Source organism: Pygocentrus nattereri, chromosome 14 (genome assembly GCF_015220715.1).
Source record: "Pygocentrus nattereri isolate fPygNat1 chromosome 14, fPygNat1.pri, whole genome shotgun sequence".
In the NCBI taxonomy this organism is placed as follows: Eukaryota; Metazoa; Chordata; class Actinopteri; order Characiformes; family Serrasalmidae; genus Pygocentrus; species Pygocentrus nattereri.
The window spans coordinates 10,905,490-10,922,527 of NC_051224.1; the positions used below are offsets into that span (position 1 = coordinate 10,905,490).

Below are 17,038 nucleotides of genomic sequence, written 5' to 3' on the forward strand. Positions count from 1 at the left end.
GAGCCCTTATGTTCTTATTCAACCAGCGTATTTAATCAATCAGGCTGAAACATCATGGACAATGTCCTTTGACTGTACAAACAAAAACTCTCATAGGACAACTGTTCCCATAAGCGCAAAACCACTGATCAGTTTACTGGCCGAATATTGATCACACCAGACCCATTCAAAAGCATTTAATGCACATAACATTAAAATAAAACTTTTCTATGCACAATATTTAAGTATATACATTTATTTTATAGTTGCATCAGTTTCTTTTTTTAAATCATGTAAAGCAATTCATTATGAATTCATGTTGAAATTATGACTCCGTTCATAATATTCAAAATATTTTTTTTTTAATGATTCAATTAATGTGGAGATATAAATGTTGAGATTACTATCAAGACATAAGTGAAACAGAAGAGACTAACAAACCGTTTCCAGGAGTGGAACAGGTGCACTAAGTGTATGACGACCTGGTCTGGGGTGAGGTGTCAGTAACTCTTAACCTACCTCTGCATCGTGTGGCTGACCACCAGAAGAACAAAGAGAGGAGCGGGGGGGCACAGAAACATGTGCTCCAGAAGGCAGAGTGTGTTCTGACCTGCTGCGGAGCTTGCATTTACATCAACACTCATACACACAAACACTCATACGCCAATCTTCTAGTCCCATTCTCACTACTCACTGGACTTCTCTCTCTCTCAGAGAAAAAAAACAAAAACAAAATGAAAGGCAGCCATTGGCTAGCAGAGAAGGAGAGGAAAAAAAGGACCAATCAAAAGAAACAGGGGACAGACTAACCCCTGTGCTTCACAACCAGATCTACAACTTCTCTCAATGCTCTGTGCATGTTGCTTACTTTAAAGCGTCCAGAGCTACAAGTAAAGAGAAATGCTTTCTCGTACTCCTGCTGTGTGCCCCTAGTGAGCAACCTATGGCTGGGAGCTGCCCTGGCTGTCTGGGTCTGTTCCAGATGAGCTTGTGTCAGAGTCTGAGTCTCCGTCATTGTCATCTGGTGGACACTTCTCTCGCAAACGTTTCTGAGTGGCACCGAGACGGGTGAGAAGACCCTGGTAGTCAAAGCGACCTCTCTTTTCCCCGAAGGGATCCTGTAGAGAACAGAAAACAATATGGGTAAACCCTAAGCTGAATATTTACCTTATGCAACGTGTTAGAGCATCAGGGCACAAACTGCCTAGAAGGGCGTCAAGGTGAGCTTTGCTTTCCATACAAATTGCACTCATTTGTACATCCAGACTATTGGACTGGACAAAAAAAATCTGGACACCTACACATTACACCCACAGGCGCTTTTATAACATCACATTTTAAATTCATAGGCAATAACATGGATTGGTCTCCATTTTGCAGCTATATCCACCTTCTGGGAAGCATTCTACAAGGTGTTTGAGTGTGTGTCTGGGAATTTTTGTTCATTCATCCAGAAGAGCACTTGTGGGGTCAGACACTGATGTTGGACAAGACGGTCTGGCTCACAATCTCCGTTCTAGTTCATCCAAAAGGTGTTTAATGGGGTTGGGTTCAGGACTCTGTGTGGCCCCGTCAAGTTCTTCCATACAAACTTAACTAACCACGCCGTTATGCATCTTACTTTGTGTACTGGGGCTCAGTTACGCTGGAACAGGAAAGGGCCTTCCCAAACTCTTCCCAAAAAGTTGGAAGCATTCAGTTGCCCAAAATGCCTTGGTCTCCTGAAGTCTTAAGATTTTCCTCCTCCATCAAACTACAGTTGGCACAATGCAGTCAGTCAGGTAATGATCTCCTGGCATTTGTCAAACCCAGACCTGTCCATCAGGCTGCTAGATAGAGAAGCGTGATTCATCTCTCTACAGAATAGATTTCCATTGTTCCAGAGTCCAGTGGCATTGTACGGTTAGTCAACTTTATACCCTGTTCTTCCGTGGTCAGGATCACCACAGAGCAGGTATTATTTGGGATTTAGGTGGCAGATCATTTTCAGCACTGCAGTGACACTGATGTGGTTGTGGTGTATTAGTGGGTGTTGTGCTAATATGAGTGGATCAGACACAGACGTGCTGCTAGAGCTTTTAAACACCTCCCCGTCACTGCAGAATAGTCCACCAACAAAAATATCCAGTCAACAGTGTCCTGTGACCACTGATGGACACAAAGACGTTTAAAAACGCTAGTGTCTGATCCATTTGTAACAGCACAACACACAAACATGCCAGCACCACGTCAGTGTCACTGCAGTGCTGAGAATGATCCACCACCCAAACAGTACCTGCTCTGTGTGGCCCTGTGGAGTTCTTTAAGGGTTAGGAACAAGGTAAAAGGGGACTTGCAAAGTAATTGTAGAACTACGTAGTACAATGGACAATGAGTGTAGATACAAGGAGTGTACTCAAGTGGCCAGTCGGTGTGTGTACACACAGTAGTCATTCACTTTTTACCAATTCAAGAAAGAACTGCTGATTTTCTGGCATGCACTTTTTTCCCCTCACATGTGCCAGAGTCAAATTTCTGTGTAATTAAAGAAAAAACTAGAGTAAATACAGGTACACATGTATCAGCTGTGTTATGCCAGTTTAAACAGAAGGCTTTGCACCAAGTCTCACAATGGCTGCTGAAAACAGAATGGTGTGTAATTAGAGAAATGCATTCAGTATGACTGTGTTTAGGTCTCTGTCAACAGATGTAGTGTGAAATAGCTTCTTTATTGTACTTCAACCCAAAGGGGTGGATTCAGCATTCCATTCAGTTCTATTTTTATGTGTTTTGTTGTGTGGCTGGTAACCAGAATGTATTATAAAATGTCCTTATTTCTGAACAGGCGTGGTTGTTGTAGTCACTTAACACAAAGAATACCTGCATGTTTTGTCCCTGTAGATGCAGCCGTTCTTTGCAAACTCCTTCATAGAAGTCATAGTACTCCAAGAAGGATTTTTCCATCACACTCCTGAAATACAGAAAAACAAAGGAGTCCCTTATTGGTTTTGAGAAAATAATTTTGTACAGAATGAGAACATCACTCCTGCTTAATCCTCTTAAACTCATTAATAATCTGATCTGTGCCAAAACATCAAAGCCTTAGCACAGACAAAATGATGAGAAATGATCTTTGCTAATATAATGCATGCTTATATAGCACCAGCTTAATTTTAGTCCAGTGATATTATTTATACATGGATTCTGTGACCAGTAACATTGCCACTTATTTTTGTTTGTGTGTTTAACAGCGCCAGCTAGAGTCAGACTTAAAGACTGCCAACCGCTACTGAAGATAGAGGTAAGCAATATATTTATCATCATCATAATAAATGACATCACAATATGTTAGTATATACCTTTCTGCACATATTGTGGATTTTGTCATTACTTGAAGAACTGTGGTAAATGTGGTACTGCTGTGGCACTGCTTTTGTCTGTTCCTACTTATCAAACCTAAAATACCTTACAAAACTTTGTATTATGTGTCGTGAAAATGTCCAAGTTTATGGACATATTTCTCACCCCTAACTGAAGGGTTTGCAAAAGAAAGCACAATCAGAGTTTGGGGTAGAAAAGAACACACAAATGCAAATCACTATGTATGTATGTATGTATGTATGTATGTATGTATGTATGTGTGTGTGTGTGTATGTGTGTGTGTATGTATGTGTGTATATATATATATATATATATATATATATATATATATATATATATATATATATATATATATGTGTGTGTGTGTGTGTGTGTGTGTGTGTGTGTGTGTGTGTGTGTGTGTATATATATATATATATATATATATATATATATATATATATATATATATATATATATATAATGTGTGTGTGTGAATGATGTGTGTGTATTATACACTTAACACACAGTTAACTGTATAATATATTGCCATATTAATAATAATAATAAAAACCCACACACACATTACGTCTTAGTGACATGCTGTGTTACTCACCACAAGGCCTCTGGGCATGGCACCTTCCCTTCCAGCATGTCACAGACAGCCACACGCATGGTCTCATGGCGAATGCACTCATTATAGTTTTTGCTATCACCTGGGTGCCTCTCCTAATGAACAGAGAAACACTATGTCTGTCAAGTTTAACCTTCAAATCCAAACAAAGGGCACTCAAATCCAACAGTCTCTGAACATTTAATAACTATGACTGTACTGGGAGAGATGGGGGCAAAATAACATATCAAAGCTACCAAGTAGTCCATTACCTGGGTGTATGATTATACCATTACATTCTCTTATGTTGTGCCTGCCAGCCTGAAACTGTTCCATTCAGCCTGCCTCTGTGCATAATGAAATTCAATCTATTGGGTGGGATAAGAGTATGCCATAGTAAGCAATAATGAGGGCCAAATATACTCTGTCTGTGTTCGAAATAGCCTACTACATACGGCTTGTGTACTGATTGTGCCCAAAAATTGGAAGTAGTATGCAGTATATGACCAACATAGATTATGTAGTTAAAAGAATAACTTAATACATAATAAAGCTGGCCTCAACCAACCAGTCCCCTCGATGTTGGCTTTTCCAAGTTTAAATGTGAAAAAAAAAAAAAAAAAGGAATGACTTGCAAATGGAGGAAAATAGGTATACATGGAAACTATACTGATTTACCTCACATACAAATCCAAAGGTAATTTTTAAAATTATTAATTTATTTATTTGTGTATTTTAAGACAGGAATAAAACAAAATCCTCTACTTGGGCAGGTCACACTGTCAAAAAAAAACTTAAGACCTCTCTTGACCAAAACCTATCCACACATGCTTTTAAAGACCTGACCTGACAAAGACCTGAAAAGCAGCTAGCAACGGTTGCAAAGCAGCACTTGGAGAGCTGAGGGAAACAAGTCTTGTTTTGGGATGGGTCTGACTGACTCATGTTGGCAGTCTAGTCACACACCTTTCCTGTGGTATGGCACATGACTTTTGTTGTATCCTTGACATTGAATCATGTACTACTACGAAGAACAGGATGTATTGTACATTATATACACTTTTATATACTGGTGCAGTATGTAGTACAGTAATATGCCATTTTGAAAACACCCACTATATGTGCAAAACTATTGCCTTTTAATGAATTAATCCTGCTACATAGAAGTGCAGCCACTGCTAACCCATTCAACCAGCTGCTCACACAACTATGTAATCTTCATAGAAAAGCACCGTTAACAGAACGTAATGGCCTGAAGCAGCTATAAATGAGGCTAAGGTCACCAAGCACTGAAACCGCATTCTCTGGAGGGAGCTCCATCCAGTACCTTTGGGATAAGCTGGAGTGGTGTTTGTGATCCAGATCTAATCATCCAACATCAGGTTCTGACCAGAAAATACTCTTGTGGCTGAATGCAATCAAATCCTTATAGCAATGTTCTAACATCTAGTACAAAGCTTTCCCAGAAGAGTAGAGGCTGACACTACAGCAAAAGTAGGACAAATTCCCTATTAATACTTCTGATATCAAAAGAAAAACAGAATGAGCAGTCGTCTACAAGTTTGACATATAATGTACCAAATCACCCACTTTGGAAAAGTGACATTTGTTTAACTTTTTCCATCTGAAAGCTGGTAGTGCAAACCTAAGAGAAGTAATCACGCTGTACTCTATGTACTCTGCACTGAGTCTCAAACTTGAATACCTGCTCAAAGCCAGGCTCATTGTGGTAAGGGTTCTCTGTCATCAGGGACTGGATGGAGATAAGGACTGAAGAAATGCTCTGAGCAGGGCTCCATGCTGGACCTGTCCATGTGCTAAAGATGAGAAACATGACATGGATGAGTCACACTGAAATGACATTTTCTGGCATTTAAAAAGTTAGAAAACAAGCCTATCACAAATGAACATGAGCCTCTGGCCTAAAGACAAACACAACAAAAGATTTTTTGTTTCCTCAACCAGTGTAGTTTCTGAATCAAATTACATAAGAGTTGCAGATATACTTGTCATTAATCATAGGCCAAAAAGTCAGACACATCAGTTTATTTACTTTGATGCCTAACCTTGGTAAACCAATGTGAGGTGTTGTCTCTTGCCATGACATGCTAAATAATTTTAAAAATGTTTAATAACACAAAACAATTAGGCCAGGATTAAGACATACTTCTTCACATAAGTCCATGAATGATTTTGAACTAGATTTCTGACATTCACTTTTCATACACATTACTAGTAATATTGTAATAAAAAGACAATAGGAATTATTTTTGTGTCAAGTAAAAAAAAAAAAAAAAAAAAAAAAAAAAAAAGAAATTATATATATATATATATATATATATATATATATATATATATATATATATATATATATATATATATATATATATATATATATATATAAAATCAAAATAAAATCAAATCAAACTGTCCACAACACTGATTGACAATCAATTTCACAGCTGTTGTGCAAATGGAATAGACAACAGGTGGAAATCATTGGCGATTAGCAAGACGCACTCAATAAAGGAGTGGTTCTGCAGGTGGGGACCACAGACCACTTCTCAGTACCGATGCTTTCTGGCTGATGTTTTGGTCACTTTTGAATGTTGGTGGTGCTTTCACACTCGTGGTAGCATGAGACGGACTTTACAACCCACACAAGGTGGCTCAGGTAGTGCAGCTCATCCAGGATGGTACATCAATGCGAGCTGTGGCAAGAAGGTTTACTGTGTCTGTCAGCGTAATGTCCAGAGGCTGGAGGCGCTACCAGGAGACAGGCCAGTACACCAGGAGACGTGGAGGAGGCCGCAGGAGGGCAACAACCTCGCAGCAGGACCGCTACCTCCGCCTTTGTGCAAGGAGGAACAGGAGGAGCACTGCCAGAGCCCTGCAAAATGACCTCCAGCAGGCCACAAATGTGCATGTGTCTGTACAAACGGTTAGAAACCGACTCCATGAGGATGGTATGAGGGCCCGATGTCCACAGATGGGGGTTGTGCTCACAGCCCAACACACTGCAGGACGCTTGGCATTTGCCAGATAACACCAGGATTGGCAAATTCGCCACTGGCGCCCTCTGCTCTTCACAGATGAAAGCAGGTTCACACTGAGCACATGTGACAGACGTGACAGAGGTGACAGAGTCTGGAGACGCCGTGGAGAGCGATCTGCTGCCTGCAACATCCTTCAGCATGACTGGTTTGGCAGTGGGTCAGTAATGGTGTGGGGTGGCATTTCTTTGAAGGGCCGCATAGCCCTCCATGTGCTCGTCAGAGGTAGCCTGACTGCCATGAGGTACTGAAATGAGATCCTCAGACCCCTTGTGAAACCATATGCTGGTGCGGTTGGCCCTGGGTTCCTCCTAATGCAGGACAATGCTAGACCTCATGTGGCTGGAGTGTGTCAGCAGTTCCTGCAAGATGAAGGCATTGAAGCTATGGACTGGCCTGCCCGTTCCCCAGACCTGAATCCGATTGAGCACATCTGGGACATCAAGTCTCGCTCCATCCACCAACGCCACGTTGCACCACAGACTGTCCAGGAGTTGGCGGATGCTTTAGTCCAGGTCTGGGAGGACATCCCTCAGGAGACCATCCGCCGTCTCATCAGGAGCATGCCCACGCGTTGTAGAGAAGTTATACAGACACGTGGAGGCCACACACACACACACACACACACACACACACACACACACACTCACACTCACACAATACTGAGCCTCATTTGACTTGTTTTAAGGACATTACATCAAAGTTGGATCATCCTGTAGTGTGTTTTTCCACTTTAATTTTGTGTGTGACTCCAAATCCAGGCCTCCATTGGTTAATAAATTTGATTTCCATTGATGATTTTTGTGTGATTTTGTTGTCAGCACATTCAAATTTGTACAGAACAAAATATTCAATGAGAATATTTCATTCATTCTGATCTAGGATGTGTTATTTGAGTGTTCCCTTTATTTTTTTGAGCTGTGTGTGTGTGTGTGTGTGTGTGTGTGTGTGTGTGTGTGTGTATATATATATACACACACACACACGCACACACACACACACACACACACACACAAAGACATAACATAATTTTGAATTTTTTTAAACTGACAGACATTTAAATGGGTTTCATATATGCAAAAAAGTATTGAAAACAAACAAAGAAACTGAATAAATACGTCACACAAAACCTGTTTTAATGGAACACGTCCCAAACAATTTGTGAACAGTTCTTTAATGCATCATGTTGTAGAAACTGAACGAGCTGTGTGTACAGTTTTACAGGTAGTGGAATACATGGAAGTGTGCTGGACATTTTATAGTCACCATAGATGTTTCTCTTTAATATATTGTGTAATGTAACTTTTGCCAATAAATATAATACTATTGTGTAAGCTGCAAAATAAAATGTAGCTAATTAAGTTAAATGAAGCTCAAATACATTTACCATCTTCAATTAAAGCAGAAATTATGCATTAATGTGTTGCATGTTTCAGATTTTCTTCACATTTGTTAATAACACAGAACACAAAACATATTCACTTGCTTGTAATTACCTTGAGATAGCAAACAAATGTGCCTGACAGGCTGTTCCAAGTCATCATAAACAACATGGTCATAACTTTTTTTTGTTTATTGAATGACAGTCCAGATCTTTTAAATATGATTTAAACGACTTTCATTCACTAAATGCAACCAGCAAGTGACTGCAGAAACATCATCAAAAACAAACTTTATCACACCGATATGTTAAAGTACCCAGATCAGTTTATTGGCTGGAGAACGTGACACTCACCCGAGAATGCTGAGGCAGACTTTGCCATTGCGGTAGAAGTTGGGATTAAAGCGCACTGTGTTGTGCCCAGTGGTGATGAGTTTGACACGTGGAGGATGGATGGGGTAGTCAGGTGGACAGCGAATCAAGAATAGAAAGAATCCACCCTCATATGGTGTGTCAAATGGACCTGTGATGAGGGCATGGATCTGCGGTGGAAGACACAGGTAGGTGAGCGCAGTCAATGTTTTAGATATTTTGGTGTATTAGTTCACCCCAGGGTTCAGTCCTCAGTTTCTGGTCCACAGTTGAATTTGTTAGTGGTTCAGTATGGAAAAATGTAACTTTTAGAAAACTTTTGGAAAACAAAAAGCAAAAACAAAAAATGTACGTTAACATCAGCAAGCAGAATAAAACGTCAACTGGAATAAATATGTGAACATCAAGTGGTTGAGCAATTGTACCAAATAGTGTATATAATAAAAAATATATAGAAAGGAAGCAAATAAAATCAAAACCTCAAGTGAAATAAATCTAACCACTCACTTTTAAGTTTTACTTTTATCAAGAGAGTAATCTGATAGAACAACGAGATATTCAGCTACTGTTGCTCTAGCACATTTAACAGTGATAGGAATCTCATTCTCTACAATCTGAAATGGCTGCATATAAGTAAAACTGAAAGGCTGTGAATCAAACATGCTATATAAATACAACACTAATAATAATGATAATTCTTATTATAATTATCATCATTATCTAAAGCTAGGAAGAATGTGTTAGTCACAGGAGAGTTTGGCACCGACTGTAACTGAAAGTGTTGGCTGTGCCACCAGTAACCTGCACACACTGTATTCAGAACCGTTATACCACTGGTAAACAGGGAAAGAAAAAAATATCATATTTGCACTATATTGCCAAAAGTATTAGCTCGTCTGCCTTCACATGCACGTGAACTTGAGTGACATCCCATTCTTAATCCATAGGGTTTAATATAACGTCGGTCCATCCTTTGCAGCTATAACAGCTTCAACACTTATGGGAAGGCTTTCCACAAGGTTTAGGAGTGTGTTATGGGAGTATTCCAGAAGTGCATGTGTGTGGTCAGACACTGATGTTGGATGGGAAGGCTTGGCTCACAATCTCCACTCTAATTCATTTCAAAAGGTGTTCTATTGGGTTGAAGTCAGGGCTCTGTGCAGGCCAGTCAAGTTCTTCCACACCAAAATCGCTCATCCATGTCTTTATGGACCTTGCTTTGTGCACTGGTGCGCAGTCATGTTGGAACAGGAAGAGGCCATCCCAAAACTGTTCCCACAAAGTTGGGAACATGAAATTGTCCAAAATCTCTTGGTCTGCTGAAGCATTATGAGTTCCTTTCACTGGTACTAAGGGGCCAAGCCCAACTCATGAAAAACAACCCCACACCATAATCCCCCTCCACCAAACTTTACACTTGGCACAATGTAATCAGACAAGTACTGTTCTCCTGGCAACCGCCAAACCCAGACTCATCCATCAGACTGCCAAACAGAGAAGCATGATTAGTCACTCCAGAGAACACGTCTCCACTGCTCTAGAGTCCAGTGGCGGTGCTTTACACCACTGCATTTGATGCTTTGCATTGAGTAATGATTGACTCTGCAGAAAATCGGCGACCTCTGTGCACTGTGTGCCTCAGCATCCACTGACCCTGCTCTGTCATTTTACATGGCCTGCCACTTCGTGGCTGAGTTGCAGTCGTTCCCAATCGCTTCCACTTTGTTATAATACCACCGACAGTTGGCTGTGGAACATTTAGTAGCAAGGTAACTTCATGACTGGACTTGTTGCACAGGTGGCATCCTATCATGGTACCACTCTGCAATTCACTGAGCTCCTGAGAGCGACCCATTCTTTCACAAATGTTTGTAGAAGTAGTCCGCATGCCTACGTGCTTGCTTTTATACGCATGTGATTGGAACACCTGAATTCAATGATTTGGATGGGTGACTCAATACTTTTGGCAATATAGTGTATTTAAAACGGTACTTGATTTTTGTGGTTTAATAAAGAATCCATCAATATAACGTGTGGTCAAACTGCCACCAGTGTAAAGTACTTAAAATTATGCTTTTCAGTTCTATTTTAATCACCGACATGATAGGAAATGTTTATAACCCCCATCCCTATTCCACAAGCGCTCACTTCAGGAACATATTTAATGCGAGGTGGAGAACAAAGGAATGAACAAAACTGTGTTTTCCAAGCTCAGATAAGCTAATATTAAGTAGATTAGAATACAAATTCATGATGTCCAGATTAAAACTTCATTTCAGGCTCATTCTCAACCCAATATGCTACCATTATTTAGCTCCCCTCTGTGTTTCCAGATTATATTTTACTTGAGAGTCCCCACTTCACACACTTGCCCAGTCAGATAAAGCTCATATGTTAAGTTTTAACAATTAATTTGAGCGTGTAAACCCACCAGGCTATAGAATATAATAACAAAATGGAAGTTTTTCCACATGTTTCAAAGGTAGCTGACTTTGCACTATTTTTATAGACTGTATGGCTTATTCTGTGTATTTATGAAGGAACCTGATTTTGAGCCAATATCAGCTGAAGCTCCTGAAACATTATACCTACAGTATAAATTTACATTGTATTGCACGGATATAGGGGACAGTGCTTAGGCTAACAGTCTTTAGGAAGAACAAATGCAAGCAAATATTTTTTCACAAGCTTTAATTTCATCACAAAAATAGGTAATGGACAGGTATGGCAGTGACAGCCTTCACCAGCCTAACATGTTTTCAGTTATCCCTACTGTACATTAATAGCAAATGTATGAATAATCCTTATTGTATAGACAGGTCATCACACAGAGTTAGAAAGGCAAAATTACTCACAACCTGTAACAAGTTGTTAAAATAAAACATAATTTAACATACAACTGGAGGTTTTAATTATAGCAAATTTTAGGCAAAGCTTACCTTGGTCATATCATGAGGATCAGGAACCACAAACATTCCAGGGGGAGGCTCCTTATAGATCGACATAATGTCTCTGTGTGGGAAAAAAAAAACAGATAAAGATTAAAACACAATAAGGGTGAAGAGAGAGGGTACAGGAGGAAAACAAGGAAGATCTTTCTCCTTACTCTCCTCTCTGCCAAGATATAAAAATAAAAGGCTTCCATAACTGCATCCCAACACCCCCTTCATTAGCACCCAGTCCAAGCTGAGTCTTACAGCAGGGAAGCTTTGTGCCACGTGCCTTTTGAGGTGGCCAAAAATGTGTTGGCTGCTCTGGAAGATTATATGATTGGGTTCAAATGTACTGGAGATGTCTACAGGTTTTTGTCTCCCCTTCCCTACAGCTGATACTGTGGGCTAACAGGGAAAAGTCCAAATAAATAAACTGCAGTAGAACAATTTTCAGACTATTTTAAACTACTCATTTACCATAATGAATGAATTATCATCAACAGGTAAGCACCATAAAAGGCAAAGTTGTGTAAAATGCACGAAATAGTATTTATACATCTATTTACCCCCATTACTCTTGACGTTGCCTCCTTTAAAAAGGATCCTGGCTATGCGGAGGAGCCCCCGTTTTACACATTTTGGAAATACTCAGCACTTTGTTGTATCAATTTAAGATTTGACAACTGAAAATGTGTATGGGTGTTGGGAATATTACAAAAGCTATTTACCCATAAAGCTTACAGTACTGCAATAAATACTGAAGTCCTGTCAACAATCTCTGGAACATTTCAAAATGACTAAGCTCTGTAGTTCAGTCAATATGTTATTTCCCTTGACCTAAGGTTTTCATGTACACACAAAACAGATAAACACCATCATAATGTCATGTAATATTTACACTATTTTCAAACAAAGGGTTTGCAAATTCATGCAGGAAGCAGGATACTGGGTTGCATCAGGCCTCGTCCGAGATCCACATCTCTGCATTAAGGAAAAGACACAAATATATAGTGTATTGCTCTGTACCAAAACTGTACATCACTGAGCCAACTCAATTTTAATTCACAGGATCTGTGACCTTGCCAAGTCTGTTAACAAATGTCTTCACAGTCAGTGAATGAATGCAGCCTCAAGCACTCCAACACACTCCTGACTCCTGCTACTTCCACAACCTTGTCCTTGAAAAATAATTAAATTTAATTTAATGATATCAAATGCATAACAAGTGATTGAATAGCTTTTATCCCCAGTTCTTTGTCTAAAATGCTTCAGTAGTTAAATATAGTGTGTATATACATATATATATTAAAAAGTAAAAATGCTTTTCAGTTTGTCTAACATGTCTTTTAAAATCTAAAAGGAATAACTGTGACAAACAGGCAGCAACAGGAAAAATCTGAAAGTCTTTTTTTTTTTTTTTTAAATAGCACTGTATACTCACCTGTTCCCCAACTTAACCAACAGTAATCAACTTTACAGAATGAATTATACTTTCTACCTGTCTACTTACTGGTGTTTTTATTTCATTCCTATATGTAACGTTGACAACAGTGACAGACAAAGTTTTCTTTGGGTCCTATATACAATGCACTTGTTTTGTGGGAACGTATAGCTATCTACAAAACAAGTTTAGAGGCATTTAAGAACTCAAAACCTTTTTTTTTACCTTGTTAGTTTATGTCCCTGCTCATATTAAGCATGATTCACCATAATGTAAATACAAAGACTAAACTCTTGCTTTCTTGGGTCTTCCATCAAATTGTAATGACTTTTTCCTGTCTCTAAAATTTTGCTTTTGGCTACATGAAGATGCACCACCAAGCAGACAAAAATTATATGATCCAATATAATGCCCCCACCTATCACTTAGCAAAACGTCCTTGATACTCTGCTTTATTTAGAAATAAGTTAAGAATGTAAGAATCATGCCCAGTAAATATCTCTAGAATGGTGCATTTCACCTCAAAACACTGAATTACTGGTGAAATTCCCTTTCAGGTTGCATGTCACACTATTGTCCGTGTACTGCATGTTCTGCAAGCTGTAACTTTATACTGTGAAGTACATTTCGTCCAGCGTGCTACCTACAGTCCTGGTGTGTCACTGCGTTTGTCTGTATTCCACTACAGGCTAAAGTGTTTAATTCGTCCCTGGAGTCTTTATCTGAGCCCACTCTGGCCTTACTGGACTGGAACCCTGCAGCAGTTGTTAGGGCTGTTTAGTTCTGACAGGTTCGTTGTGTGTTACTGTATCTTTGGCAGGCAGGCTATAGCAAATATGTCAAGATAAATTGCATGCAGGTGACTAGTGAATAAAAGTGGCCTGGATGCTGCCAGTTTAGATGTCCCACTTGTGAGAGTTGCGAAATCTTCCAAGAACTTGTGCGCCATAACCGCTTATTGCCTTCAAGAGCTAAACTAGCAGTAGCTGTGATAATAGCGTGTTTATTTTATCGCTGCTCATTAGTTTGCTTCTGGACAACAAGAGTCAACACGGCTATCCGATGTAGTCGAATACGGATGGTTTGTTAAAATAAGTTAGTTAGCTAGCGAACTAGTCAGAATAAAGCAAACTGTCAGCATATGGTTGGACAAACACGGCTAGCTGAACAACTTCCCAGTGAGCTAGCTGGCTAGCAAGCTGTTTGGCTAACGTAGTTAGCGAGAGAGCAAAAGTTCAGTTTACCTCAGCCGAGCTACAGCACTTTACTAAGTTACAAAGAATCTCAAAACCCACCGGATTAGCCAGTTGACTTCACGTTACCTTTTTATCCGGAGAATGCACTGCTGCGATGCCTTTTCGTTATCCCAGTCGGTGCTCAGTGTGGGGTCCCAGGACGTGGCGTGAATCTGGGACAGGAGGCCCGCTCCAGCTAGACTCGCAGGAGCCCCGGTGACCCCCAAGCCGATGCTGGGCGGTAGCGAGGGAGGCACGTTCGCTGGCGCCGAGATGTTGGCGCTCACGGCGTGGCTGAGGACGCCGACGCTCTCCATGACCGAAGTGATGTTGTGCGCAACTGCAGGAGACACCGCGGCCAGGCCAGTCTCTGCGGCCGCGGCAGGAGGCGGCGAGGCCGGGTTAGCTCCGCTGGTCGAGTGCCCCGGCAAAGAATGACCTAAACTCGCGGACAGCTGGGCTCCATTCCCCTGACTCGTTCCAACGGCCCCGTTGGATCCCTCTCCAACGCTGTCCGCCATTGTCGCGCACTTTGATAATGGCCCCAGTGATCTGACGGCAATTTTGAGTTGTCACTTCGACCAGTTTCTCCCCGCAGTTTCTATTACTCTTTGCTCGGGAACCTGATCTACTAGCTAAACGTTACAGTGCAGCGGGACGAAGAGAGATGACTCCATCGTCCCTAGCTTCTTTTCCACCCTGAAACATACCGTGTCGGTGATTTCTCCCCGAAAAAAAATACTTGACGCTGACTGACCAAGCAATTACCATAAAATCATATACACCATATACAGCTGAAAAACCACACCTTTTCAACCACACACTCCAACGTCGTTCTCACCTCCGCTTCGATTGGTCTTTTCATTACCGTGTTATTTCTCTCAGCTACTTCCTTGTAGTGTAAGGAGGAAAAACAGGACGCCGTCTAGCGGTGCACTCCTAAAACGAAACTGAACAGTGAAGCTAAAATGACCAGTAAACTCCTCCGAGGCTTGGAAAGTGCGAGTCATGTTGGAACAATGTGCAGTCTGCCATGTAGAGGGTATTCCTGTTCGCTGGATTGAACAGCCAAATGCATGAAAGCAGACATTTCATTTTGTTTTAAAACAAAACAAAAGTTCTGCGTTGTAAAATGAAGGCAGAGTATTTCACTTTAAGAACTGCTCAGGCCTAAAACGTTTTAGCCAGGTCACATGGATTTATTTTTCTTTTCAAAGTAAATCAAATGCCTGCAGTATTGAAAATACTTGTTTATTCATTTAAAAAGGTAAATCTTGACACATGTTAAAGAAATGGTTTACAAGAACAAGAACATAAATGAATTAGCCATTACTCCAAAAGCACTCATTTTTGATTAGTCTTCTATGTTTCCCAAGCAGATTTGAAAGCGTATTACTTTTTCAATAGGCTTACCTAAGCTGAAGCCTAAGCCTGTATATATACTAACCACAAATGTTACAAACAACAGCTTTTTTGGGAGACTTACCAAATAGTCATGTAACGTTGATGCACATAAAACTCTCCAGCTTATAATGACTGAGGTATTATAGCAGCAGTAAAGAAGCAAAAAATAAAGTCCCTTATATACACACCATTAGCCTTAGTGAAAAAGTATCATAAAACAATATCTCAGGTATGCAAGTGTTTACTGTGAGGTAGCTTTTAGTGGCATTGAACCCTTCACCACCGCTGTGAACAATAATGACTCGTTTTGGCATCATGGTGCACATTGTTTGCACCAAGCTGAGTGACGCTGATGGATTTTCACAAAGAACATTGTTTGATGTGCTACAATGTGGGGCTGCCTGACACAAAGTGAAGGATATCTTAGCATCATTCTTCACTAGGCTACCATTTTTAAAGAGCCCCTGCACTCAAAAATGTGTTAAATTGTTAACATTTCCTAGCTGGCTTACTGTAATTGTACAGACTTATATTGGCATCAAATGTGTTATTATAGTGTAGAATTCACATTTTTCCACTGAGAACACTGACTTACTCAGGATATCGGGGGGAAAAAAAGCAACACATAGGGCACTACATAGCATGTAGTGTGCCACAAATGAACTCATCACAAGCCAATATATTAAAATATGCTAATGAGAGGCATGACGACAGGAAACCTGCTTTCAGCTACAGAACATGTCTGTACTAGTGTAGTTTATTTGTTTGAGATGTTTTGACTGTGCAATAGCTGTTAGTTAAAATACATAAATGACATTGGTATTCAAAATTACATCAAATTTGACATTTCTATACTATATAATAACAGTCAAATGTAGTGTGAACAGCTGTTCTGGTAATGAGTAGCATTCTGTTGTAGTAGCTTAACCTGCTATGGCTTCACCATAGGACATGTTTAGTCTGGCTCACCAAAGCTTCACAGCTACAAGCTTTGAGAATAAAGCCTCAGATCCATCAGGTAATTTGTGGTGTATGTGTGGAGAGGTCAGCTTAAGTTACTTTTGCTTTAATATGCCTGTCAGTACTAGAAGTGAATCCTAGTTTAGTGAGAAAGCCTGGACAATTTTACACCCAAACACACAACTTCATTCCAGCTCACTCACTGACATAAGCTTAGAGAGTGTGCAGGTAAGAAAGTTTTGTAAGAATCATCTACTTTTGATTCAGAGGCTAATATTAGTTGTGAGAAAGCTAAACCTGCAATTCCAGCTCACAGCTCCAGCTGGTG

At 40.2% G+C, this 17,038-nt stretch overlaps 1 protein-coding gene across 1 annotated transcript; it reads right to left on the reverse strand.

Annotated features, from left to right (window-relative positions):
- Positions 1–6: 6 nt before the first annotated feature.
- ube2z (ubiquitin-conjugating enzyme E2Z) lies at positions 7–15,254 on the reverse strand. Its single transcript, XM_017685307.2, has 7 exons — positions 14,434–15,254; positions 11,677–11,749; positions 8,720–8,907; positions 5,637–5,748; positions 3,935–4,047; positions 2,839–2,929; positions 7–1,097 (listed from the first exon to the last, which is right to left on the reverse strand). Exons 1-7 carry the CDS (start codon positions 14,865–14,867, stop codon positions 921–923), a joined length of 1,188 nt encoding a protein of 395 aa, XP_017540796.1. The 5' UTR covers positions 14,868–15,254; the 3' UTR covers positions 7–920.
- Between the last annotated feature and the right edge of the window lie 1,784 nt (positions 15,255–17,038).